Source organism: Trichechus manatus, unplaced genomic scaffold, assembly GCF_000243295.1.
Source record: "Trichechus manatus latirostris isolate Lorelei unplaced genomic scaffold, TriManLat1.0 scaffold00029, whole genome shotgun sequence".
Classification (NCBI taxonomy): domain Eukaryota; kingdom Metazoa; phylum Chordata; class Mammalia; order Sirenia; family Trichechidae; genus Trichechus; species Trichechus manatus.
Window position 1 is genome coordinate 18,856,489 of NW_004443965.1, and position 27,635 is coordinate 18,884,123.

A 27,635-nucleotide genomic window follows, 5' to 3' on the forward strand; every position below is an offset into this window, starting at 1 on the left:
TGTTCTCTGTCAGTTTTCTCACTCCATTTGGTGCTTGGCTGACTTCTTTATCTCTTCATTTGATGTTTTAGGGTTTCAGGATTGTTGTATTCTCTATTTGGCTTAGTTTTTCGGATCTTTGCTGTGAAGGGACAGTGTGGTGCTTCTGCCTAGAGCGCCATTTTGCCGGAACTCTAAAATAACCATATCTCTTGAGTTCAATTTTTATTTTGAGTTGCATTCTCCTATTCTTCATGAAAATATTTTTTAAAAAGTCAAAGAACTTAGTTTCTGACTTCCAGGCACACAAAAAGCCCCACTAGGCTGCCACCCCCTACACCCTCCCAGATAAAATGGCTCTGTAACAAAAGCCCTTTATTAGCCTCTAGCCTCCAGCGCCCATCCTTCCACCTGCCAATCAACTCTAGATCCATTAAATCCAGCTACTCAGAGGCCATGGCATGCCACATATTACTTTAAAAAGCAAATAAGCCTTTTAGTTTTCGCTCTTCTTCTTTACTAAACCTCTTGCGCTTCTTTTTCTGCCTTATTCCTTTCTTTGTAGCAAAAAAAAAAAAAAAAAAAACCCCACCATTTTTATATTGACTAATGTGTTTTTTGTTTCCAGTTTTGCTATCCATAACCCTTCTTCTCCATCCAGGCATGCCGCAAGGAATGGAAAACACAGAAATTTATAGAAAAAAAATATTAAATTATTGAATCCCTGGCATTTGACTTTCAAAAGCCTAGGATTCAGAGCATAAACAATGTATCTAGAAGATTTTTTTATTGCTTCTCCTACCCCTATTCCTTTATGTTCAACACATACTAAAGATTCTATGGAAATAGAGCAAAATGCTGGCGGACTTCTGAGAAGGTGCCTTGGCTTAGAAATGGTTTGTGTGTGGCGGTGATGATGGACAGGATAGGACATTTCATCAGGTTTAGTGTTCTTAAAGCAGGAAAGCATATACCCGCTCATCCTCAGATTAAAGTCTAAGCAGGAAGCAAGGTAACTGAGTTCCCTCTTTCTTAGCATGGGAAGGGAACAACAGAGGATGGCATGGATTTGGCAAAAAGTAGACTAGTTAAGACCTTTCAGATAGTACAAAGAAGAAAGTATGGTGACCAGGTGGACTGACAACTCAGTAGATGTCAACCCAGGCCAGATTTCCAACACACTTGCCATCATGTTGACACTTGGTAGACATCACGAACTTATGACATAGATCTGGGGGAAAGTAAAGTGGAAGGCCCTGTACTGATTAAGATTTAGTTTCTAGTACCAATAGAAAAGGGTTCAAAATACAAATTAAGTGCATTTATTAATTCATCCACCACTCGTCTGTCAGTCTGTCATACTGTGCTGGCTTGCGTGTTACTGTGATGCTGGAAGCTATGCCACTGGTATTTCAAATACTAGGAGGGTCACTCATGGTGGACAGGCTTCAGCAGAGCTTCCAGGCTAAGACAGACTGGGAAGAAGGAGCTGGCGATCAGATTCTGAAAAAATTGGCCAGTAAAACCTATGGATAGCAGCGGAACGTTGTCTGATATGGTGCCAGAAGATAGGCTCCTGAGGTTGGAAGGCACTCAAAATACCACTGGGGAAGAGCTGCCTCCTCAAATTAGAGTAGGCCTAAAAGACGTGGATGGAGTAATGCTTCTGACACCTTCATTTACTGATGTGGCACAACTGAGAATGTGAAGAAACACCTGCAAACATCCATTAATAATTAGAACATGGAATGTATGAAGTATGAATCAAGGAAAAATTGGAAGTTGTCAAAAATGAAATGGAACACTTGAAGACTGACATCCTAGGCATTAGTGAGCTGAAATGGACTGGTACTGGCTATTTTGATTCAGACAATCCTATGGTCTACTATGCTGGGAATGACAAATGGAAGAGAACAATGTCACATTCATTGTGAAAAACAACATTTCAAGATCTATCCTGACGTTCAGTGCTGTCAGTGATAGGACACTATCCATATGACTACAAGGAAGACTAGCTAATACAACTATTGTTCAAATTTACGCACCAATTGCTAATTGCAAAAGATGAAGAAACTGAAGACTTTTACCGACTTCTGCAGTCTGATATTGATCAAACATGCAATCAAGATGCATTGATAATTACTGGGGATTGGAATGCAAAAGTTGAAAACAAAGAAGAAGGATCAGTACTTGGAAAATATGTCCTTGGTGATACAAATGACGCCAGAGACTTAATGACAGATTTTTACAAGACCAACAACTCATTCATTGGAAACACTTCTTTTCAACAACATAAACAGTGACTATACATGTGGATCTTGCCAGATGGATTATACAGGAAACAAATCAACTACATCGATTTGAAAGATGTAATGGAAAGAGATGATGGGGGAACCTCAATATCATCAGTCAAGAAAAGGCCAGGGGCTGACTGTGGAATAGCCCATCAATTGCTCATAAGTAAGTTCAAGTTGAAGCTGAAGAAAATTAAAACAAGTCCGTGAGAGTCAAAATACAACCTTGAGGATATCCTACCTGAATTTATAGACGATCTCAAGAATAGATTTGATGGACTGAATACTAATGACTGAAGACCAGAAGAGTTGTGGGATAACATTAAAGGCATCATACATGAAAAAAGCAAAAGGTCATTAAAAAGACAGAAAAGAAACAAAACAAATGGATGTCAGAAGAGACTCTGAAAGTTGCTCTTGAACACAGAGTAGCTAAAGCAAAATGAAGAAATAATGAAGTGAAAGAGCTAAACAGAAGATTTTAAAGGGCAGCTTGGGAACACAAAGTATTATAATGAAATGTGCAAAGATCTGGAGTTAGAAAACCAAAAAGGAAGAACACACTCAGCATATCTCAAGACGAAAGAACCAAAGAAAAAATTCAAACCTTGAGTTGCAATAGTGAAGGATTCTATGAGCAAAAACTGAAGGTTGCATGAAGCATCAAAAGAAGATGGAAGGAATACACACAGTAACTGTACGAAAAAGAACTGGTCACTTTCAACCATTTCAGGAGATAGGATATGCTCAAGAACCGATGGTACTGAAGGAAGAAGTCCAAGCTGCACTGAAGGCATTGGTGAAAAACAAAGCTGCAGGAACTGACAAAATATCAGTTGAGATGCTTCAAGAAACGGACACAGCATGGAAGCGCTCACTCATCTATGTCGAGAAACTTGGAAGACAGCTACCTGGCCAACTGACTGGAAGAGATCCATATTCATGCCCATTCCAAAGAAAGGTGATCCAGCAGAACAGTGACATTATTAAACAGTATCATTAATACCATATCCAAGTAAAATTAAGCTGAAGATAATTCAAAACAGTTGCAGCAGTACATCGACAGGGAGCTGCCAGAAATTCAAGCCAGATTCAGAAGAGGATGTGGAACAAGGGATATCACTGCTCATGTCAGCTGGATCTTGACTGAAAACAGAAAATACCAGAAATATGTTTACCTGTGTTTTACTGACTACACAAAGGCATCCGACTGTGTGGATCATAACAAATTATGGATAACATTGCAAAGAACAGGAATTCCAGAACACTTAATTGTGCTCATGCAGAACTTGTACATAGACCAAGAGGCAACTGTTCAAACAAAACAAGGGGATACTGCATCGTATCAAATCAGGAAAGGTATGCGTCAGGATTGTATCCTTTCACCATACTATTGAATCTCTATGCTAAGCAAATTAGCCGGTAAATCGTGCTACATGAAGAAGACTGGAGCATGAAGACTGGAGGAAGAACTACAATATGCAGATACACAACCTTGCTTGCTGAAAGCAAAGAGAACTTTAAGCACTTACTGATGATGATCAAAGACTACAGCCTTCTGTATGGATTACACCTTGATATAAAGAAAACAAAAATCCTCACAACTGGACCAATAAGCAACAGTATGATAAACAGAGAAAATACTGAAGCTGTCAAGGATTTCATTTGACTTGGATCCACAATCAATGCCCATGGAAGCAGCAGTCAGGAAATCAAATGACATGTTGCATTTGGCAAATCTGCTGCAAAAGACCTTTTTAAAGTGTTAAAAAGTAAAGATGTCAAGATGTCACCTTGAGGACTGAGGTGCACCTGACCCAAGTATTTTCAATCGCCTCATATGCATGTGAAAGCTGTACAGTGAAAAAGGAAGACCAAAGAAGAACTGATGCTTTTGAATTATGGACTGCCGGAAGAATGAACAAATCTGTCTTGGAAGAAGTACAGCTAGAATGCTCCTTAGAAGCCAGGATGGCAAGACTTGGTTTCATGTACTTTGGACATGTTATCAGGAGGGATCAATCCCTGAAGAAGGACATCATACTCAGTAAAGCAGAGGGTCAGCGAAAAAGAGGAAGACCTTCAACAAAATGGAGTGACTCAGTATTTGCAAAAATGGGCTCAAACACAGCAACGCTTGTGAGGATGGCGCAGGACCGGGCATTGTTTCGTTCTGTTGTACACAGAGTCGCTATGAGTCAAACTGACTGGCAGCACCTAACAACCACAACAATTAATTTATCAAGTAACTACTGGGTGCTTATTATATACAGGTAACTTTATTAAAAATACTAAAAATTACATTTCCTGGTTATCTGACTATGTGGACTAGGATTCATTCCTTCCCCTCCTTTCATTGTATCATTTGACCTCTTCACATAAACTTGAAGTATGCCTACATTTCTCTATATTTTATTCAATTGCATCTTCCATATTCCTGATTAAAAGTCCACACTATGTCATGAAAAATGTTTAGATATTAAGGTTATCAGAAAGTAGCAATGATTGACAAATGGCATGTAGAAGTTAATTTAAACACACACACACGTTACTGAATTCTTTTTATTTCTAATCCTTAAAGAAATGTAAATTTTTATAAATGACACTGTTGTGTCATAAGAATCTGTACTCCTAGTCTCACAATATGACTTCAAATTTGCATAAATACATATTCCAGATTGGACAGTTCTGGATTTATAACATATGCTAGTTTCCATACCAGTCATTAAATGGTATATATTTAAGAAGCAACTGGAAAAGCTTTTTATATAGCACAAAAATACTTTTGGTCAATATAGAGGAGCAAGCTGATACAGGAAGCCTCTCTCCAGTGCTAATTAAATAAAAATGCTAGATAAAAGGTTCAAAAACTTGATAGATATTTTGAGACTGCTAGCTGGGAATTGAAACTCCAGGCTCTATGAAGAACAGCAGGCAAGAAAGGCAGTTCAGTCTGAGGAATACGGCACAGAAGTCAGCTACTCTGGATAGAGAATAGAAAAAGAGCCACTAGGAGCGTACCAGCACTCCAAACCTGCACAATATGTCTGAATTAGCACTTCCTGTGAAGCTTGGTAACTCTGAACAGAGAAAATAATTTTAAAATTAAGTCCTGCACTAGTTAAAACTATAGGACCACAACAAAGTCAAACACAAAACTGTCCCTTATGGGGCTGTTTCCACAACTCAGGGCACCTGAGACTCACACAAAAACAACTCCCACAGAAGTCATAATGAAAAATTACAAAGTATGCCAGAAAACAAACTTCCAGTGAAAAGATGTATGAATGGAAGAATTTACTTTTGAAGAACTACATATAACTAATCAATATATATGAAATTTCAAAATAAGTCTGTTGAAGTTTTAGAAAGGAATATAATCAATAAAGCAAGAACAGGACATAATTTAAAAGAAAAAGTGAGTTTGAAAAAGAACCAAAATGGAGATTTTTAAATATGAAAAAGTCCAGTTAAGTAAGATAAATTTAGTAAATTGAGAAATATTACTAAGGAAAACATGTAGAAATTTTAAGATTCTCAAGCCCTCCCACACATGGCATAGGGCTTTAAAGAATTTTAGAAAATCATCTGATTCAGCATTAAGTCAAGGCTGCTATGAAAATTCCTTTCAAATAATACTCTATACATTTCTAACATAATTAAAATACACTGTACTCTTCTAGACTCAGTTCCCAACTCATGCCAACTCATGTCAAAGCTGTAGGGACAATTCCAATATGTTTTTCTGGTTATCTTATTAAGTCACTGATTCGCTCTCTGAAAGACTCTTCTGCAATCTTCTCCACTCCTTTCAAACTTTTCCTAGATCTGCAAAGTCTCTCTCTCCAGTGGCTTCTCCTATTTGAAAAACAAAGACACACAAAACAACAGAATTCCCTCAGTCTAGAATTTTCTTCAGCTTCCACCTTCCTCTCTCTCCTTTCTGTCCTAGCCAAACTTCTCAAAAGAACTGTCTTTAGTTGTTGTCTGAATTTTCTCATTTCCACAAACATTCTTCAACCAATTTCTAGTTGTTCCTAGATCCAACAGATATTTTTCGGTCCTCATCTTTCTAATCTCTTGGCTGCATTTGACATTGTTGACCACTCCCTTCTTAAATATTTTGAAATATCTTGAAACATTTGTCTCTTCTCTTCATTTTTGTGGTAAAACATACTTTTTCCTACCTTCCCGGCACATCCTCAAGTGCATCTTTTTCTACCCTCCCATAAAGTTGGAGTTTCTTAATGCTTGGTCCTAATCTCTCTTCTCCTATTTTCTTCTCAGTCTATACTATATTCCTAGGCAATGGATCTACAGCTTCAGTTATTATCTGTATACAGATCACCTTCAAATTTATAACTCTAGTCCTGACCTCTTTTCTGAGCTCCAAATCTATTTATCCTAGTGTCTACTTGGTATTTCTGTTTCGATGTCTTAAAGGCACCTCAATTCAATGTCCCAAACTGAACTCACAATCTTCTCTCCATAACCAAGCCACCGCTGATTTTCTTTAACCTACTGAATCCATCCAGCTCCACAAAACTGTACCCTAGACGTGTTATCCTTGATATTGCTTCTCACTTTATCACTAAATCCTGTTGATTCTAGTCCCAAAATTTCTTTTCAATTCATTCCTATCTTTTTTCACAGCCACCACTCTGTCTTACCTGGACTACTGCAAAACAAACAAACAAAACTATAATTGGTCTTTACATAACTTCTTGCATCTAATAATTTCTGTACATTTTGGCAAAATAATTTTTCTCAAACTGCCATTCTTGATCATGTTACTTTATGGTTTAAAAACCTTCAATGCCTTTGTACCCCACCCTAACCTCACCAACCTCATTCCTTACCATCAATGCCATTACCCTTTGAGTTCCAGCCAGCCTGTTTTTTTCCCTAACTTCCTTAAGTATACTATCGTCCTTCAGGATTCAGACCTAGACACATACTGGTCTGTTTATCTGGAATTTTCTGCTCTCATACCTCTCCACCTAGTTAACGCCTACTCATTTTTTTTTTTTTTTTTATCTTGGCTACAAAGCCACTTTTCCTGGAAAGCCTACCCAGACTCTTCAATTTAAAGTAGGTCCCTCACTTGTACGGTCTCAAAGTAACATGTACTTCTCTACCAGGGCTCCATTCTCCACAGCATTCATCATAGTTTTAATTTCATGTATTTATATATGACAGCTTCATTAATATGTACCACTTCTGCTAGACTTTAATCTCTGTGCCTAAGACATTGCCTGGAATGTAGCAGCCACTCAAATAATATTTGTTGAATGAATGTTACCATAGTATGTGTTTAATAAATTACCAATGTTTGCAAATAATTTAATTTATGAATTCCTTATTTGTCTGCTATTCTATTTTATTATTCCTATATGATACTCTAAATCTGTTTGCATTCTGAGTTTCTTTCTTGATGGGGAGAAAAGGGCAAGGGTTATAGTTGGAGAGCTGGAATGGTATATAAACCTGCAGATGCTCCTGAAACAGTGTATGAAATCCTCATTCATTTGTATCACATGAGGAAAAACCTGAGAATTACTGCTCTAGATGGCCAACTAACAGAATGTTATTTTAAAAAAAAAATTAAAGTTCCAAGAAGAGTAGAAATAAACTTGAGAAACATTATGCCTCTTTAGGCTAGTCAGCAACATGTGACTGAGAGAAGTCACATTTTATTCACTCTATTGTATCCACTGTGTGGTGTCCTAGTTTTAACCTCCCCTTAGGGAATAAGCAAGCTTTTTTGATAACTAATTATAACAGGCAGAAAGTAGAACAATTCAGTTCCAGAATAGTGCCTCAGGTTTAGGGGATATTATTCCTCTACTGGTGGTACACTAAAATGAGAATATTAGGCACATGCTTTATTCCAGTTTCATGGACATCAATAAATACTCATTTCACATTCATAATATTTACTTCAGCCTCTCAAGTATGAAGCTGTGTATAATACTCTAGATAAAATTAAAAATTTTTGCCCTATCATTGGAAATAATTGTGTCTTCTATTTAAATAATTTACTATTATATAGACTCACATTATATTATTTTTCTGATTAAAAATATAATAAATGCAAGAAAAACACAAAGGAAATAAAACCTTAAATCACACTCTATCCTGGTGACCAAAATAAACATTGTCAATATTTTATATGTCATTTATTTATTTATTTTTTAGTATGTGTCCTTTTTTTTTTTAATTCATGCTACACATACTTTCCCATTGTGAATATTTAATTGTATTCTTTTCCATCCTTCATAATGGATGCAAAACATTATAGAGCAGTGGATCTCAACAGAGAGTGATTCTGCCCCCAAAGGCATATTTGGTAATGTCTAGAAACATTTTTTTTTAATTGTCATGACTGAGTGATCTAGGGTCTAGTGGGTTGAGGCCAAGGATGCTTCTAAATATCCTACAGTGTAGAGGACAGCCCCACAACAAAGAATTATCAAGTCCAAAATGTCAGTAATGCTGAGGTTGAGAAACTCTGCTCTAGTGCATAGCACATTTTAAATGCTGCAGTAAACAGAAGATAAAATTAAACCTTACACTCCACTGTTATTAATTTCTAAAGTTATTAATTTCTAAAGATACATTGGTCAATCTCCACTGCACTTTTTCTGCGGGGACTCATAAAGTCCTTTTTACTTTTACTAAAATTCTGTGATTTATTCCCATTGGGAAGCTTTTGAAAAGCAAAGAAAAATCCTGACATCCAATCACTAAATACCCAGTTATGAGAATGTAAGTAACTCTTAATAGAATTATACACTCTCAAAGCACTTTGAATCTCTTCTTCCTAGTATTTATCAAAATGTATGTATTTTACACTGATTTATCTGTCTCCTCCATTAAATTATAACTTTCACAAAGGAAAAGACTATGTCTGTATTTTCTCATCTTTTTGCTTGCTAGCACACAACCTTATACATAGTAAGCACTCACATATTTATTAAATGTATGATTAACAGCAGTAATGTAGCAATGAAGGAATGAAGTAATTACTTTTTATGCTTTGGTCACAAAAATTAAAGAAAATATTAATTTAAAAAGTGTATGATTAATAATATGTACTAATTTCAGATATTAAAAAGTAACATATATATTTATTATATCAAGTTTTTAACATTAAAACGAAGATTCAGCATAGTTAAAATGTCAGAAAATACCAACAGTAGGTATTCAAATATCTTATACTTCGTGATAATTTTTCATGAATTCATTAACACAGTATCTGGTTCACATCTAGAAGTGGTTTTTTTGTTTGTGTTTTGCTTTTGCTTAATGAATCAACTCCATGGCAAGGGGTTTGGTTTTAGTACATCTACTTATAACTTATTTCCAATTAATACACGACTGTAGAAGATTAGTCATTACCAAGCACATAAAATAGCTAATTCCTTCAAATTAAGTACTATTGCTGAATTCTGTGTTGTGTCTCTTTCTACTCTAGTAGAGATCAAGTAGTACCACTTACATTTAAAGAAATCAGTTAAAATTATCTACAAGACTATATAAACTGGCATCTCAATGGTACAAGATGAACAGAAAAATACACTATTTTGTAGTCACACCTTAATATCACTCTATTTTCATAAAAATCATCTGGATTTATCTTTTCAGATAAAATTTTAGTATGAGCAAAATATTTTTAAAATTATATCCTTTCCTCAGTGGCTCAAAATCTAATTAACCCATTGCTGTCAAGTTAATTCCGACTCATAGCAACCCTATAGAACAGAGAAGAACTGCCCCATAGGGTTTCTAAGGAGTGGCTGATGGATTTAAACCCCCAATGTTTTGGTTAGCAGCTGAGCTCTTAACCACTATGTCACCAGGGTTCCCAAAATCTAATCATGAGAAGCAAAATGGACAAATAGGTTAAGAATCTGATTAGAGTTAAGACATAGAAATAAAATTTTTTAAGTCCTTATAGAAATAAATTTTTTAAGTCCTTAAAAATGTACTGCTTCAGAAAGAAATAAATTGAACTTTCTATTCTGCTACCTAATGGATTTTATGATTTTAGATTACTTAACCTCTCTGAGCATAAGTTTACTGATCTGCACAATGAGAATAATTCCACTTACCTAATAGTGTTGTTGTGAGAACTAAACAAAATATACATGAAGTGCCTCATAAAGAACCTGATACAAGAGCACATGAAATAAATGGCCCCTTTAAGGTCATGGGCATATTCAGCAAATATAATCCAGAATCTCACCTCAAATACCTGGGGAAGTGAGGGAAGGAAAATTTGCTGGCATTTGCTTTCTGATAGATGGATATTCAGGGAAATGAAGAGTGCATTTACTAATTAAGTTTCCTTGTCCCTGCCCAGCTATTTTACTGTCAAATTGAAGAGAGAAGAATATAGTCTTGCACCACTTTGGCAGTATAAAACCTGGCACCACTGGAACCCACCATTTAAATTCTTCTCAGTTGGGCAGAAGTAGTTATCAATAATGACACTCCTCTCTAAAAATGTGATAAATACTGACAAAATATAGTGGCTTATCCATTTATTCCAGAGACCTATTCTTGGATTTCTGTAAAATGTACTACTTTTTATGATCTACTAGAGAAGTGGGTATTTTTATTTTGGTTGTTACTGGAAAGGAGTGGGGCAAGAGGAGGTAACTCTTATCTGCATGTCATTATGATGAGCAGGGTTTACCTGGCCCATAGATTTCATCCAGACAGTGAAATGATTTCCGTGCTTCCTGCATGAATGCCTGCAATAACTGAACATTGATGCGTACCTCTAAGTTCCAAACTAAAGTTTTAAAAAGTAGGTCATGACTTCACATAATGTCAAAAATTTTGGCACTCAATGGGAAAATCAGCTTTATTTCAAAAATAAACTTTGAAGTTCGAAAATAAAGTCAGAGGTGAATAACTATGGCACTAATCACAATTTCCAAAGTGCATGTGATTTACTCTGATGTCCCACAGCTGAGCTGAACACAGGCTTAGTAGAGCAGCAATTTATGTCAGATGAACACATCAGGGCCTTCAGTAAGGTTTTTTGAAAATCATGTTCACTTCTACTTAAAAGGAACAAACAAATAATTTTCAGGTTTCTACCTGGGCACACAGGAGTACTAAACAGAGACTGCAGTGCTCTATGAGACACAAGGGAACACAGAAGAGGTTCCACAAATTTGTCACACGTGGGCTGCCGCTGGCAATGACAGCCCATCACAGGGGAAACTGTAGGGAGAACAAAACCATTTAAAATTATGACAAAGAGGTGTGATAATTTTCAGTGGGGAATATATAAATGAAGACAGCATATAAATAGTAAAGACATGTCCAAAAAGTGACTAAAGTAGGATGGAGTTAATTTAACAACGTGTCATTGGATGGCCTGTTTTAAATCATCCCTCAAAGGAAGTGACAGATACAGACTTTTAAATAAAGGGAGAGAAAAGACACAAGAGGGACAAAAATTGTATGAGCAAGGCTATGGACACAGGAATTAGTAACAGGGATGTAGGCAGGCAACAAATGGTAGGGACATTTGAGGATGTAATAAGAGACAAATGTGGGTTGGTGGTTCCTTGACAGAGAAGCTTAATGCTGTGCTATGAATCGGTGTAGGTTTTGGAGAAGGGTTCCTGTGACAAAAAGGAGTGTTGAAGGAAGATTGTTCGGGCAATCTGCATATAACTACAGAAGTTAAGAGGGACTGAAGGCAGGACACCTTTCCCAGAGCTCTTACTACAGTACAAATATAAGATGACAATGGGCTCGACCAAAATTATGTCTGTAGCACTTGGAGAGAAACGTGCAATGATGAGTAGTAAATTTTGCTTTGGAAGGAAATTAGAACGTACTGGTTCTTTTGGAATTAGATGGTTCCTAGAAGTTGAAAATTTTGAAACCTCATTTTAGTATACTCTCCCCTTTCGTGTATAAGATGCACTTTGATTTTAACAGTTAAAAATTCACTTAGATGGTGGTATCAGAAATGTCAATGCTGAAATTCAGCAAACTATACACGAATAGGTTTTCTTCTCCTCCATTCAAATTATCTCTACCTAAGACACTGAAATTTATAATAACCCTTCCCTCAAAAAAAGAAAGTTTTTTTTTTCATTTCTTTGAAATGGAATGCCATGCACACTAAAAAAAAGCCAAGACTTGAAAGCAAATATTTCACTGCTTTCTAATTTATAATCTGGCTGGAAGAATATAAGCTCTGAAAACTAGTACTATAGGTAGCATTTAACCTGCAAACAACAAACACTCAGATGTTTTGTCTATTGTGTAGAAAACTCAAAACAAGGTAGGAAATGTCTAAAATAATGCTAGATAAGAGTAAAAGCACAGTTTGAACTTTAGCTTCATGACCCTGTAAACCTAAATGAATCAACATTGGAAACTAATAAAGAACATGAATAAATTTATGGAGGATAGACTGTATAACCATGGTCTTGGGCAGGGTTTCTTAAACAGATCCATGGATAGAATGCAGGGGGTTTATGAACTTGGATGGGAAAAAGAATTACATCTAGAGTTTCTCTATACATAAATTTGGCATTTATTTCAATGATGTATTTAGGAGACAAATCTCAGCTATACTGTCAGTACCTGTGACTTTGTTACCAACAGAAAGCAAAGATATTTTCATGATATTACATTATTGCAGCTATTCCCAAACATCATTTACACTCATCACTGAAATGTCTTTACAGAAACAATCAGACTTACTGCTACATCCTGTCATTTAATGCCTTAATAAAGAAGCATGTATATAACTACATCAAATTTTTAAAATATTTTGGTAACTTTTTCAGTACAGTTACTTTCTTGCCTATGTCTATGTATTTTCTTTCATGCACATAAAACATTTTTTTTTTTTTTTTTTTGAGACAGTGTCTGTGGGCTTCACCAATCTACCGAAGAGGTCCATGGGTTAAGAATCCATGGACTAAGGGTAAAAGAGATGCAACTTGTGTACTACAGGTCCACAATCTGTCATATAGAACCCTTAAGCCAAATATGTTTCAGAATTCATACTTTTTCAAATTTCTAACAGGTGGAGAATCTGCATATAATGTAACACCCTATCACAGTCTGGGAAGCATCTCAGAATCAAACATACCAATATTTTTTTCAGGAAAACATGAAAATACACACCAAGTGGTATAAACCAAACCAAAACCAAACTTGTTGCCATCAAGTCCATTTTGACTCATAGCGACCCTACAGGACACAGTAGAACTGCCCCACAGGGTTTCCAAGGAGCAGCTACTGGATTCTAACTGCCGACCTTTTGGTTAGGAGTCCTAGGTCTTAACCACTATGCCGCCAGTGCTCCACCAAGTGGTAAAAGTAAAGGTAATAAATAGCTTACCCTTATTTCAAGTTAGGTTTTGCCACCAAATGCATTTAGATCAGGGCAGGTTTTAATGAATTATGAAAAACAAAACAAAAGCCCTTGGTTTTCAGGAGTTTTTGAATTTTGGAATTGTAGATGAGGGATTGTGGACCTATTTTGTTTTTGTTCATTTGTTCTGTCCTTTTCCCTGTTTACATCCATCATCAAAATTTTGAATTAATAACTTATTATAAATTCTGCATTATTTAAGCAACATTTTCTTTAAAAATTTGACTGTAACAGTTAAACTTCTAGCCATTTTATGTCTCTTTCCTACAATCCTAGGAAATCAGGTGATTAAATTTTAATAACAGGTAATTGTTTTGACCACCACTTGTCTGTCAGTTTGTCATATTGTGGTGGACTGCGTGTTGCTGTGATGCTGGAAGCTATGCCAACAGTATTTCAAATACCAGCAGGGTCACCTATGGTGGACAGGTTTCAGTGGAGCTTCCAGATTATGACAGAATAGGAAGAAGGATCTAGTGATCTGATCCTAAACAAAAATTAGCTAGACAAAGCCTTATGAATAGCAGCAGAACACTGTCTGATACACTGGCAGAAGCTGAGCTCCTCAGGTTGGAAGGCACTCAAAATAACGACTAGGGAAGAGCTGCCTCCTCAAAGCAGAGCTGACTTCGCTGATGTGGCAGGATTCAGAATGAGAAGAAACAGCTGCAAACATCCATTAATAGTCGGAACATGGAATGTAAAAAGTATGAATTTAGGAAAATTGGAATTTTTCAAAAATGAAATGAAACACAATAAAATTCAATACCCTAGGCATTAGTGAGCTGAAATGGACTAGTATTAGCCATTCTGAATGGGACAATCATATGGTCTACTGTGCACGTAATGACAAATTGAAGAGGAATGGCATAGAATTCATGGTCAAAAAGAACATTTCAAGATCTATCCTGAAGTACAACGCCATCTGCAATGGGATAATATCCATATGCCTACAAGGACGATCAGTTAATACTAAGTTAATACTATTATTCAAATTTATGCACCAACCACTAATGCCAAAGATGAGGAAATTGGAGATTTTTACCAACTTCTATAGTCTGAAACTGATCAAACATACAATCAGGATGCACTGATAATTACTGCTGATTGAAATGCTAAAGTTAGAAACAAAGAAGAAGGATTGGTAGTTGGAAAATGTGGCCTTGGTGATAGAAACAGCTCCAGAGATCGCATGACAGAATTTTGCAAGACCAACAACTTATTCACTGCAAATACCTTTTTTCAACAACATAAACAGCAACTGTACAAATGGACCTTGCCAGATGGAATACACAGGAATCAAATAACTACTTCTATCGAAAGAGACGATGGGAGAAGCTCAATGTCATCAGTCAGCCACTGGGTTTCTGAAAATTATTATTGTGTAAATATTTGACTATTTAACAAAAATAGGACAATTAATTGAGACCTTATTCATGATTAAACACTCTTACTAGTAAATCACATGTTTAAAATTCACATTCATTGGTTGTGTGCCTGGTAATAAAATGAGTTATCAAGTTCTACAAATCACCCTAGTAGGTTCAAAGGGTGGGGATGCTAATTCTGACTGTTCAATTTTGAAACATGAAAAGAGCAATGTACAGATAAATTGGTATATTTAAGGCAGCCAGCACAGTGCCCAGCCATAGCTGGCACTCAGTAAGTGATGGTTCTGTCATTCTCTTGAATCTCGCAGACTGTTTTTACTTATCTGTGATATAGCAGAGGAAAGAAAGTAATCTAAAAGAATGGATAATTCTTTATATCTTTATAATGTATATTTATCTTTGGGATATATATTACATATTTATATATAATTAACTTATTTTCAGCTTAGATTTAGTTTTAGAATACATATATTCTTCTTTCATCTTTCTATTTATTTGATTAAAATAGTTTGTATCCCCTTAGGAAGTTACCATCTCAAAGGAAAATCACAGGGGGAATACTACCTGAGATTTAAAAGCTGCCAAAGGTAATCTAGATGTAGAAAATCGTTTGGTAAATATACTAATAAAATGACAATTCAAAAAAGGTTCTTGAGAACAGGGATAAAATTGGCCCTGAGGTCAATAAACTGAAGCTTTGTTCCCTGGTCAATAAGACTCTCAAATTGCATCAGCTAAGTACTATAATCCTGTTGTCAAATAGTTTAAAGACACCAAGATAAAAAAGGAAATCACTTAGGGAACACTAACACTATTAAGTCATTTAGCTCCTGCTGAATGATTTCATGGAAGAATGTCACTGCTCAATATATATTGTGTTCTTTGGAAAATGCACTGTGGAAATTTCTTTTTGGAACTAGGAGTTGCTATACTTGTCTAGAACCGCAGATTTGTTTTCATCTTATACTGTGAAGTAGGTAATTCACCAAGTCTCATCTTTTGTGTTGGCTATGAAAAAGCTGCGAGTTCAACTTGTGGCCCAACTCTAGCAAGTGAACAGGGCCATACATGATGCCTTAAGCACCAACCTGACTTATATCTTCATTTTAATTTTCCTTAACTCTTTTAAAGAGTTCAGAATACAGAGCCAAGCTTCCCAGGTTCAGTTTTTTTTTTTGGTGGCAATATACACAAACATACATCCATTCACAATTTCTATACGTGTTGTTCAATGACACTGGTTACATACTTCACAATGTGTCACCATTCTATCTCTACCCATATTGTTACATCACTTAATTTAGACTCTCTGTCCCTTAAAGTTTTCATTTATACTTTAGACTACCTATTGCCAGTTTGAACTCATATAGACAATTCTTTATAAAGAGTGCAATGCTCAAGGTAAACACTCTTTATTAATTGAGCTAAACTGTTGTTTAGTTTAATGATGGCTTCATGAAGAGTTTTGGTTCAAGGTTTAAAGACTATTTCCAGGCAACAGATTCAGGGGTTCTCCCCAGTCTCAATGGATCCAATAAGTCTGGTTTCCATATGAATTTGAAGTTCTGTTCCCCAATTTTCCTCCTTTTGATCAGGATCTATCTATTGGGTCCTTGATCAAAACATTCAATAATGGTAGCCAGGCACCAAGTTCAAATTTCAGATCTATCACTACTAGCTGAGCAACCTTGGGCAAATTACTTATCTACTCTATGCTGGTGTTTCCTCATCTGTAAAACAGGAAAAATAGAAGTACAGTACCTTCCTCACAGGATTGTTGTGAGGGTTAAATTAGCTAATATTTGTCAAGTGCTTATATTAGTGCCTGGAAATCAATAAGCACTATATATGTGTGATGGTTATTTTTATTATTTATCTTACTATAATATTCATATTTATGGATACTGCTTTGTGTCTACCAAGAGACGTTCTTTTGAAAAAAATGGAAAAATCCTATAATCTCCTAAAATATATCTATAATATTCTGAGAACCAATGAATAAAACAGTGTATAAGTGGTGTGTAAAGGATATTACTGATAAATTAAAAGTCACTTCCATCCAAGGTTGCTATTGTGGGCAAAAGAATGATATGCTAAGTATTCAGTGAAATGATTTCTGAGCTTACCACAGAAGAACCACTATAAAGCTAACCTTGCTGAATCTGCTATTTCTGCATGTACTTAAATAAATCTGTATGACATCCATGAAATATATCTTTTTTACATTCTTTTCTATTTGGAGCTTTAGAATTTTCCAAATACATATTGTGTATGTAAGAGTGCTGAATTAAATCCAACCCATAACACAGGATGAACGAGAGGAGGCTGAAGTAATCTGGACAATTAAAAATGAGGGAGGGAAGGAGCAGACAATAATACAAACAATAGCATTTACTATATGGAGGCCACTATGCTTCCAGAATTAGACATTACCTTACCACAGCCTTTTAAGACAGGTTATTACCGTTTCCATTTCACATATGAGGAAACTGAGGCTCAGAGATGAGATGTTAAATAAACCTGACCTAGTTTTTTTTTTTTTTAGGTGCTGTCGAGTCGGTTCTGACTCATAGTGACCCTATGTACAACAGAATGAAACACTGCCTGTTCTTGCGCCATCCTCACAACTGTTGTTATACTTGTGCCCATTGTTGCAGCCACTGTGTCAATCCATACAGCAAGTTTTTAGTGGAACCAAGACTCAATTCTAAATTGATCTGACTCCAAAGCCTATGCTCTGTGGCAATGTGCTCAAATATCTCTCAAAAAGTAGTCATCAGCAGAGGGAAACAGGCAAGCCCAGGTAATAACAAAATTTTAACAATGAAAGGAATTGAGGGACTGGCTACTCTACTTTAATAAATAATTTTACAAATGAGGAACACGAAGCTAGAGAATTGACGTGACCTACTCAGATGTCATTAGTGGAATCCAAAATTTTTAACCAAACATCACAGACGTCAATGCCTTTTTTACTTAAATAAGGAATAATTTACTTCAATAAAGAGACTATTATTTTATAAATAACTCTAAAATCAGTTATAATAAAAAAATTGGAAACAAATTAAAAATTCAATAATAGGGGGATGAATAAAGACATCATGGCATAACCATATAATGGAATATTTTGTAGCCACTAAAAATGATGCAAAGCACCAACCTGGAAAAACTGCCATAAGGTTCTGTTAAGTTGGCGGCGGGGGGGGGGGGGAACAGATTATTTAATGCAGCATTAAACCTTCCTGGAAAAATGTCTATATAAAGTCTATAGGTATAAATATGTACAATATATAATATGTACATATATACATACATGCTATATTCACACATTTATTTATGTGTGTATATAAAATTATGTATGTGTATAGTCTATAAGAAATAATGATACATCCCCAAATTTTAAGAGCAATTGATTTTTGGTGGTAAGAATAGGATTATGAGAGCTCTTTCTTCTTTTTATAGTGTTTGAGTTTTTATAATGAGCATATAGCACAATCATAAAATAAAACAAAAAATGTAAACCTACTTTAATTTTGAAAAAAAAGTTGTCTGTGTTAAAGATCAGAAAATAGTACTAGATCTCTGTTAAACATCACAAGGTGACCCCTTAATTGACTTGTTTAAATTTTTCTAGGACCAAGAAAACATCTCTAACTCAGAATGAGTTTAGAGAAAATTATCCAGCTCCTCTAGATATTAATCTCTTGCAAACTATCACCTCCATACTGTACACTCTCTTTCTTATTCTTCTACTGTTTTCTTCCCAAAGAACTCCTTCCAACATACCCTCTGAATCTCATAAAAAATAAATAATCAGCCTCTTCACAGACCCACAGATATTTCCATGGCTTGCCTGAAACCTTTTCATTCTCAGTCCACCATTTTCACAGCCTTCTTGTGAAAGGCTGCTCCTCTACCGCACATTCTTCACAGGGAAAGGAGGTGGTGTTGGCATTCTCCCACTCCAATTCCTCTTTCAGACTGTTGCTTTTATACCTCTGAGAAAAACAAACAAGCAAAGAAAAATCTCTCCATTAACACTCATACATGTGGCTACATAAGCCTCTTCTCCTACTCATTGTTATCCTCTTGTCTGTCATCACCCAAAAGTACTCTATCTGTATTTACAACTTCAAACAGCCCACTCTCTGACAAGCCCTGCCCAGTCTTACATCTTTTGTTTCCTTATTCCATCCCTTAATGACAGTATTTCTCAGGTTTTATCTAGATATTTTTTTCCTCAACTTTTTACATTACCCACTCTCCTTCCATGAATCTAGTCACCCATGGCTAATCAGTTACTGCCTATAAGAAAATGTTTTTCAAACCTGCATCTCAGCCCAAAGGTACCTTCTAAAATCTACACATATATAACCATATATAAAATGAATTGCTAAATATATCTACCTATATATCCCACATCTGATAAGTTCCTTAGTCTCAACAAACCACCCATTCCTTACTGCACTCCCCTCTCAAACTGGCTCCTTTACCTGCATTTGTGATCCAAAGGAATAGCATCAATTCAACCACCAAACACCTCAAGTCCTTCTCTCCCTCTCTCACCATCACATCTAATTAGTCCCCAAGTATCTTAGAACGCAGTCTCTCTCAAATATGTTGATCTCCAATGTCATTTTGTTGGTTCAGTTCCTCAAATTTTCTTACCAGTATTTCTGTAATAACCTCCTAACTGGTCTGACTCCACTCTAAACCCTATACACCTCCCTATCTCCATTCTTCCACCAGACTGACTTTAAAAAAACTACCCTACCAAGTCATTCTTAATCCTATCTTAAATTCCCTAACCAGCTGTCACTGAGTCAATTCTGACTCTTGGAGACCCCATGTGTGTCAGAGTAGAACTGTGCTCCATAGGCTTTCAATAGTTGATTTTTCAGAAGCAATCTTTCAGTAATAGAAGTAGGCCTTTTTCCAAGGTGCCTCTGGATGGACTCAGACCACCAAGCTTTCTTTTAGTAGAGGAGCACATTAACTGTTAGCACCACTCAGGGACTCCCTAGTAAGGCATAAAATGGTCCTTCAGTTCTGGCCTCTAAATACCTTTCCATTCTGATTCCTGGTCAGAAATGTCCACATATTCATCTTTCCACAAATGTTACTGTTTCCCTGCAATTAGTCCTAGTAGGCTATGCATACCCCTTTCTTTCTTCTCTGCCTCACCTACCTGGTCAACTTCCTGTATGTCCACAACAGCCCATTCAAGGATTCCTAGAAGAAAATCTCTTATGATCCCTTGCCTTCCTCATGCTGAATTTGGTGTTCCTCCAACATCCTGTGCATAACTGCTTTATGGCATTTGTCAAATTATAATGTCATCAATGCCTTTACATCTGTCTCTGCTGTTGGATGCTGAGCTCCTAAAGAGCAAGTACCATGACTTTTTATTTCTCTATTTCCCTAGCCGTTAGCAAAGTATCTTGCATACAGAAAAGTGTTCAGTAAATGCTGAATATGAAATCTATAAAAAAGTTTGAAGCTTTACTGTTGACTTTGAAACTTTTTATATGAATGTTTTAAGTATTAAAAAAATTAAGAATCCATAATCCACCTCATGACTGATCAAATTTTGAAAAATGTTTTTAAAAGATTAGTTTGGAGCAATTGTGCTCTTTCTCTAGAAACATGGAGAACATGATTGTCTTATCTAGTGCTGCTATAACAGAAATACTACAAGTGGATGGTTTTAACAAAGAGAAATTTATTTCCTCACAGTCAAAGTAGGCTAAAAGTCCAAATTCAGGGTGTCAGCTCCAGGGGAAGGCTTTCTCCCTCTCGGCCTTCTCATCAGTGTTCCCCTGGACTAGGAGCGTCTCTGCGCAGGGACCCCGGTCCAAAGGATGCGCTCTGCTCCTGGCACTGCTTTCTTGATGGTATGAGGTCCCCGTCTCACTGCTCACTTCTGTCTTTTATATCTCAAGAGATTGCCTCAGGACACAATCCAGTCTTGTAGATCAGGTCCTGCCTTACTAACACAACTGCCACCCATCCTCCCTCATTAACATCATAGAGGCAGGTTTACAACATACAGGAAAATCACACAATACCAGGAATCATGACCTAGCCAAATTGATACACACAGTTTTTGGGGGACATAATTCAAACCATGACACTCCACCCTTTGGCTCCCCAAAAATCACGTCCTTGCAACATGGAAAACATATTCATCTCATCATATCAGAGCAAAAATCTTAACTCCAAGTCCAAAATCCAAAAATTCCTCTTCATCTGTGAAATCTAGAATACAAGTTATTTGCTTCCAAAGGTACAATGGCAGAACAGGCACAAGCTAGACATTTGCATTACAAATGGGAGAAACTGAAGGGAAAGAAGGCATAACAGGCACCAAGCAAGCTAGCAGAACACATTACCTTAGTCCTCAAGGCTTTGAAAATAATCTTCTGTTCTCTGAGACAATTTATACAATAGCCCTGCCCTCCAGACTCTAAGTACTGGCCACAGTCTCTGGATTTTGAGTGGAGGCCCCTTGGCCCTGGGCTTTAGCTCCGCCTTCCAGGCCCACTAGGACAGCAACTCTGCTCCCTTGGCTTTAGGCACACCATTCTCCTAGTCCATTGGAGTGACAACTCCACCCTTAGAAACACCAGAGGCCATGGCTCCACCCTTTGAAACCCGAGGTCATGGCCATACCTCTGAGGCTGAAGCAGCTCAGCTTCTTGTGTCCCTTGTCTCTTCAGCTTCTTGCTTCCTACGGCCTCTCAGCCCTCAGGCCTCATGCCTGCAACTGTCCTGCTGGGGCAAGTGTTCCAAAGCTCAGCAGCTCCACCTGTAAGTGCCCGGAGGCACCCCACTCTTCCAGGAAGCCTTCTGCGCACAGGCACTCAGCTTTCTTGCTCCGTGGGTCGGCTCCAGCAGTGGGTCGGCTCCAGCGCCGTCTTTCACGGGTCTCCTGGTTCTGCTGCTGTTGGTTCTCTGCTGCTGCTGCTTCTCTGCTGCTGTAGGTTCTCTGCTGCTGCTGGTCCTCTGTCACTGCTGCATGTCTATCCATTCACAGTTTTAAAACTGCTTCCACATTTTAGGTATCTGTTAGAGCAGCACCCCACTCTCGGTACCAAATTCTGTCTTAATCATCTAGTGCTGCCATAACAGAAATACCACAAGTGGATTGTTTTAACAAAGAGAAATTTATTTCCTCACAGTCAAAGTAGGCTAAAAGTCCAAATTCAGGGCTTCAGCTCCAGGGGAAGGCTTTCTCCCTCTCGGCCTTCTCATCAGTGTTCCCCTGGACTAGGAGCGTCTCTGCGCAGGGACCCCGGTCCAAAGGGACACACTCTGCTCCTGGCACTGCTTTCTTGATGGTATGAGGTCCCCCTGTCTCACTGCTCACTTCTGTCTTTTATATCTCAAGAGATTGCCTCAGGACACAATCCAGTCTTGTAGATCAGGTCCTGCCTTACTAACACAACTGCCACCCATCCTCCCTCATTAACATCATAGAGACAGGTTTACAACATACCGGAAAATCACACAGTACCAGGAATCATGGCCTAGCCAAATTGATACACACAGTTTTTGGGGGACATAATTCAAACCATGACAATGATTTATTAGTGGGAAGACTGTGTAAAGAAACAATTGGAGCTGATTTCTGAGAGTGTGGGCTCTTCTTCCTAAAGATCAGTATAGAAGACATCATTTCAGATGACTCAGATGTATTTACCAAATGACTTTCTAAGGTCCCTTATAGACTTGTAAATACAGGAAAGGACGTGTTAATGGCTGGAGAAAAATGTGGAATTGAAGTTTTATTCACTGTTGTTACCTATGTTTTCTTGGACAGTTTGCTTTAAGCAATTGGCTTGAAGCTTGCATACTCTATAATTAGCTAAGTCAGTTTTGGTATACAACATCCAAATAAAGTATATTTATAGAAAAAGAGTGGATAATCTTAAGAGACAGTCCCTATATTTTTACCATGGCTTCGCTTTATGACTGTGTCATTACAAAGCAGTTTTATTTGATAAGTCCATTTACAAATGCATTTTCCTCCAGTCCAAACTCTCCTAAATGCTTTTTTATAACACAGTATGTTACAAAAAACATGTTGCAAAATGACAGAGGTTTTCTGATCTCAAGGCATAAAATAGTTGACTGCCATTTAAACAAAAGAAGAAATAAAGCGAACGATTCCTGTTTGAAGAGCCATACATTACCAGAGGTAAAGTACAAATATGGTTTGTCAATTTCTGAGGAGAAGGAATCACTAGATGAAACGCCACCTCTCCAATTTTCATCTTTATCATGCTGTCGGGCCCCATTCGTCACCATTCCAACATTGCTACTTGAACAGTGGCCTTCCTTGAAAATAGTTAAAGGTGAACTTTGAAATGTTTTAGTTCTCTACAGGTTTTAACTCTCTATTTAAGCTTAAAAGAAACTTGCCTTCATAATCTGATTTTCAACCTTTATATAACTGAACAGAATTTTAAAATATCTTCCACTCATCAAAGGTAAAATGGTGGAATTTGACCTAGTCTTCAGGATCAGAATGCCCAAATGTTCAAACACGACTTTTAGAATAATGTTAGTATAAACATTAAGAATATGTAAGGTCCTGGAAGACAGGGTCCACACCTAGTGTTAAAGACAAATTAATTTTAAAAAATTTTTTTAATTTTAATAACAGTAGCTAATATTTATTAAATGCTTACTATATGCAAGGTGCTATTCTAAACTTAAGGAGCCCCAGTGGCACAATGGTTAAGCACTCACTACTAACCCAAAGGTCAGTAGTTTGAACCCACCAGCGGCTCTGCAGGAGAAAAGACCTGGTATTCTGTTCCCATAAACATTACAGACTGGGAAACCCTATGAAGCAGTTCTACTCTGTCATATAGGGTTGCTGTAAGTCAGAATTGACTTGACGGCACACAACCAGAACATTCTAAATTTAAAATGAATCATCTCATTTAATTCCAACAATAACCCTAGGAAATGAGCACTATTATCTCCAAATTACAGACGAGGACATAGAAATCCTGAGAAGTTGAGTTATTTGACAGCCAGTAGCTGGCAGACCCATGACTGTAGCAGAACTGCTCTGATTCCACGGCCCATGTTCTTAATCACTATGCTAAATTTTTATTTACTTATTTATTTTTATTGTACTTTAGATGAAGATTTACAGAACGAACTAGCTTCTCATTAAACAGTCAGAACACATATTGTTTTGTGACATTGGTTACCAACCCCATGACATGTCAACACTCTCCCCTTCTCGACCTTGGGTTCCCTGTTACCAGCTTTCCTGTCCCCTACTGCCTTGTAGTCTTTGCCCCTGGGCTGGTGTGCCCCCTGAGTCTCATTTTGTTTTATGGGCCTGTTAATCTTCGGCTGAAGGGTGAACTTCAGGAATGACTTCATTATTGAGATAAAAGGGTGTCCGGGGCCATACTCTCAGGGTTTCTACAGTCTCCGTCAGGCCAGTAAGTCTGGTCTTTTTTTATGAGTTAGAATTTTGCTCTACATTTTTCTCCAGCTCTGTCCAGGACCCTCTATTGTGACCCCTGTCAGAGCAGTCGGTAGTGGTAGCTGGCCACCATCTAGGTGTACTGGACTCAGTTTGGTGGAGGCTATGGTAGTTGTAGTCCATTAGTCCTTTGGACTAATCTTTCTCTTGTGTCTTTAGTTTACTTCATTCTCTCTTGCTCCTGACAGGGTGAGACCAGTGGAGTATATTACATGGTCACGCACAAACTTTTAAGACCCTAGCCACTACTCACCAAAGTAGGATGCAGAACATTTTCTTTATAAACTATGTTATGCCAATTGAGCTAGATGTTCCCTGAGACCATGGTCCCCACAGTCTCCAGCCCAGCAATTCAGTCCCTCAGGGAGTTAGGATGTGTCCATGGTAAACTGCTTAATTTCTTAGACTCCTAACCACTTGAGAAGTATAAAGCAGATACATGAAATTTTAAACAACCATCAGATTTTTTTTGCTTAATGGTTTTATAAAAACTTGACTTATAAGGAGTGATTTATTTAAATCTTTTTTTCAACCACATACCTACATCTCACTCATTCAACTAGTATGTGCTAGGCATAGTTCTAAAATTTAGGGTTAGAGGAGTAAAAAAGATAAAAAACAGTCACTCTCATGAAGCTTGTATTCTAATGGAAGTGAGAGATAATGCATAAGCAAACAAATAAAAAAATAAGATAATTTCAAGTAAGTGCTATGAAGGAAATAAAATAGGGATAGGTGAGACTTTTGAGTGGTCAGGAAAGGCCTCTCTGAGAAGATAGCCTTTGATCTGAATGACAAGGAGCCAGCCAAGCAGAGACCGGGGAGGAGCAAACGCAATGCCTGAAAGTGGAACCACGTTTGAATATAACCAAGAAAGAGCAACAAGGCTAGTGTAGTCAAAATGAAGTGAGCAAAGGGGAGAATGCTGGAGGAATGGTCGAGATTGGCAAGAGACATATTATTAGGGCCCTGGGGACATGGTAAGGAGTTTATATTTTATTCTATGGCATATTCATTATATGGCAATGGAAAGTCATAGGACATTTTGATACAAGGGGATAACATGATCTGATTTATGGTTTAAAAAGACCACTCTGGCTGCTATGGGTTGGGAGTGGGGGTGGACTGTGAGGGGCAAGAACAGAAGCAGGAAGATGACTTGAGCTGATACAGTGATGATGGTAACTTGATTAACAGTGAAAGACGAAGAAAAATAAATGGATTCGGGACATATCTTGAAGATATAACCAACTATACTTGCTTGGCAGAAAATGTCTATTTTTTTAGACTATAGGAGCTTGCTATTTCAAGGAAGCCTATGGAAAATACATTTGCAAAAGAAAGAAATCGTCTTTATTTCTGACTTAATATAAATTCAGACTTTGACATGTCAGGTTTGTTTAAAAGCAGAATATGCCTGTATCATTTTAATCTGGAATTTTTTCTACCTCTGTAGATGAGCATAAGGGTTAAAATGAGTGAACTTCAACTTACTAAAAGCATTTCCAAGTTAAAGACTCAAGAGAAAAGTGAAAGCTATTGTAACATTATCTAGATCTTTTACCCTAAGATCTTACAGACTTCAGTTTTGTCTCTCCATAAAACTCCTGAAATTCTATTGCCATTACTAGGTTCATAGATTAAATAAAAGGCAAAAAAGAGAAGCTGGTGGCAGAGCCCCCAGTCAGAGATTATTTTTATAGAATGAAAAGTTGCAACCTGAGCAATATTTTGGTAACAAAATAAACTCCCAAGGGATCAAATTTTAACCCTTATTTCTTCAAAACTAAAAGAGTTACACAAGCTTGTGAAAATTTCAAGATTTTATTATTTTTTTATTGTGCATTAGGTGAAAGTTTACAGAGCAAATCGGATTCCCATTTGGTAGTTTGTACATAAAGTGTTTCATGGCCTTGGCTTCATTTCCCACAATCAGTCAGCACTCTCCCCATTTCTGCCCTGGTTTCCCTGTTTTCTTTTGTCCTGATTTTCTACCCCTTCCTGCCTTCTTATCTTTGCTTTTGGGCAAATACTGCCCTTTTGATAGCGAACAATTGATTGTTCTAAGGAGCACATTCCTCTCGGGTGTTACTACTTATATTTTATGGGCTTGTCTATTGTTTGGCTGGAAGGTAGTCTCCGGGAATAGGTTCAGTTCCAGGTCAGAAGGGTTTTTTAGGGCCATAGTCTTGGGGGTTCCTCCAGTCTCTGTTAGACCACTAAATCTGATCTTTTTTGTGAATTTGATTTTTTGTTCTACATGTTTTCTCCCAATCTGTCTGGGACCCTCTGCTGTGATCCCAGTCAGAGCAGTCAGTAGTGGTAGCCAGGCACCATCTAGTTCTTTGGGTCTTGAGGCAGTGTAGCCTGTGGTTCATGCGGTCCATTAGTCTTTTGGACTAAGTGCTCCCTTGAGTTTTTGGTTTTCTTCACTCTCCTTTGCTCCAGATGGGACAAGAGCAATAGTTGTATCTTAGATGGCTACTCTCAAGCTTTTAAGACCCCAGACGCTACTCAACAAAGTAGGATGCAGAACACAGCCTTGTGAACTATGTTGTGCCAAATGACGTAGATGTCCCATGAATCTATGGTCCTTTGTCTTCCAGTCTAGGAAACTCATCTGCGAGGTTATGTGTAAGAGGTTTCCCTGACTGTGCCTCTTGTGTGCTCTATTGTCTATATTAATATATGAGGAGCACCTACATGCATGTTATGTGCAAATATCCACCACCAAACCTGTATCTGCCAGTAGGTGTGCACCCTTACACCCTCCCACACCTCATGGCATATCTATCTACCTATGTGTCTTAGGCTGGGTTCTCTAGAGAAGCAAAACCAGCAAAGTGTATAAATATATATAGACAGAGAGATTATATCAAGGAAATAGCTCACGTCATTGTAGAGGCTAGAACGTCCCAAGTCCGTGGATCAGGGTAGAGGCCTCTCCCAAGTCACACAGCTGCAGCAGCTGGCAAGCCCAAGATCGGCAGGTGGGAGAGCAGGGCTCCCACTCCCAGGCTGTGCAGATCAACGAATCCCAG

At 37.4% G+C, this 27,635-nt stretch overlaps 1 protein-coding gene across 4 annotated transcripts in view; it reads right to left on the minus strand.

Moving 5' to 3' along the window:
* Positions 1 to 27,635, minus strand: part of RNF180 (ring finger protein 180) — a 337,572-nt gene that overhangs the window by 160,556 nt on the left and 149,381 nt on the right. Inside the window, exon 5 of one of the 4 annotated variants that reach the window (XM_023729610.1) lies at positions 18,335 to 19,081. The exons of the other annotated variants lie outside the window; for them this stretch is intronic. Within the exon in view, the coding sequence (XP_023585378.1) occupies positions 18,968 to 19,081 (114 nt within the window). The 3' untranslated portion in view covers positions 18,335 to 18,967. Of the gene's footprint in view, positions 1 to 18,334; positions 19,082 to 27,635 lie in introns of those variants that run through there. 4 annotated transcript variants of the gene reach the window in all.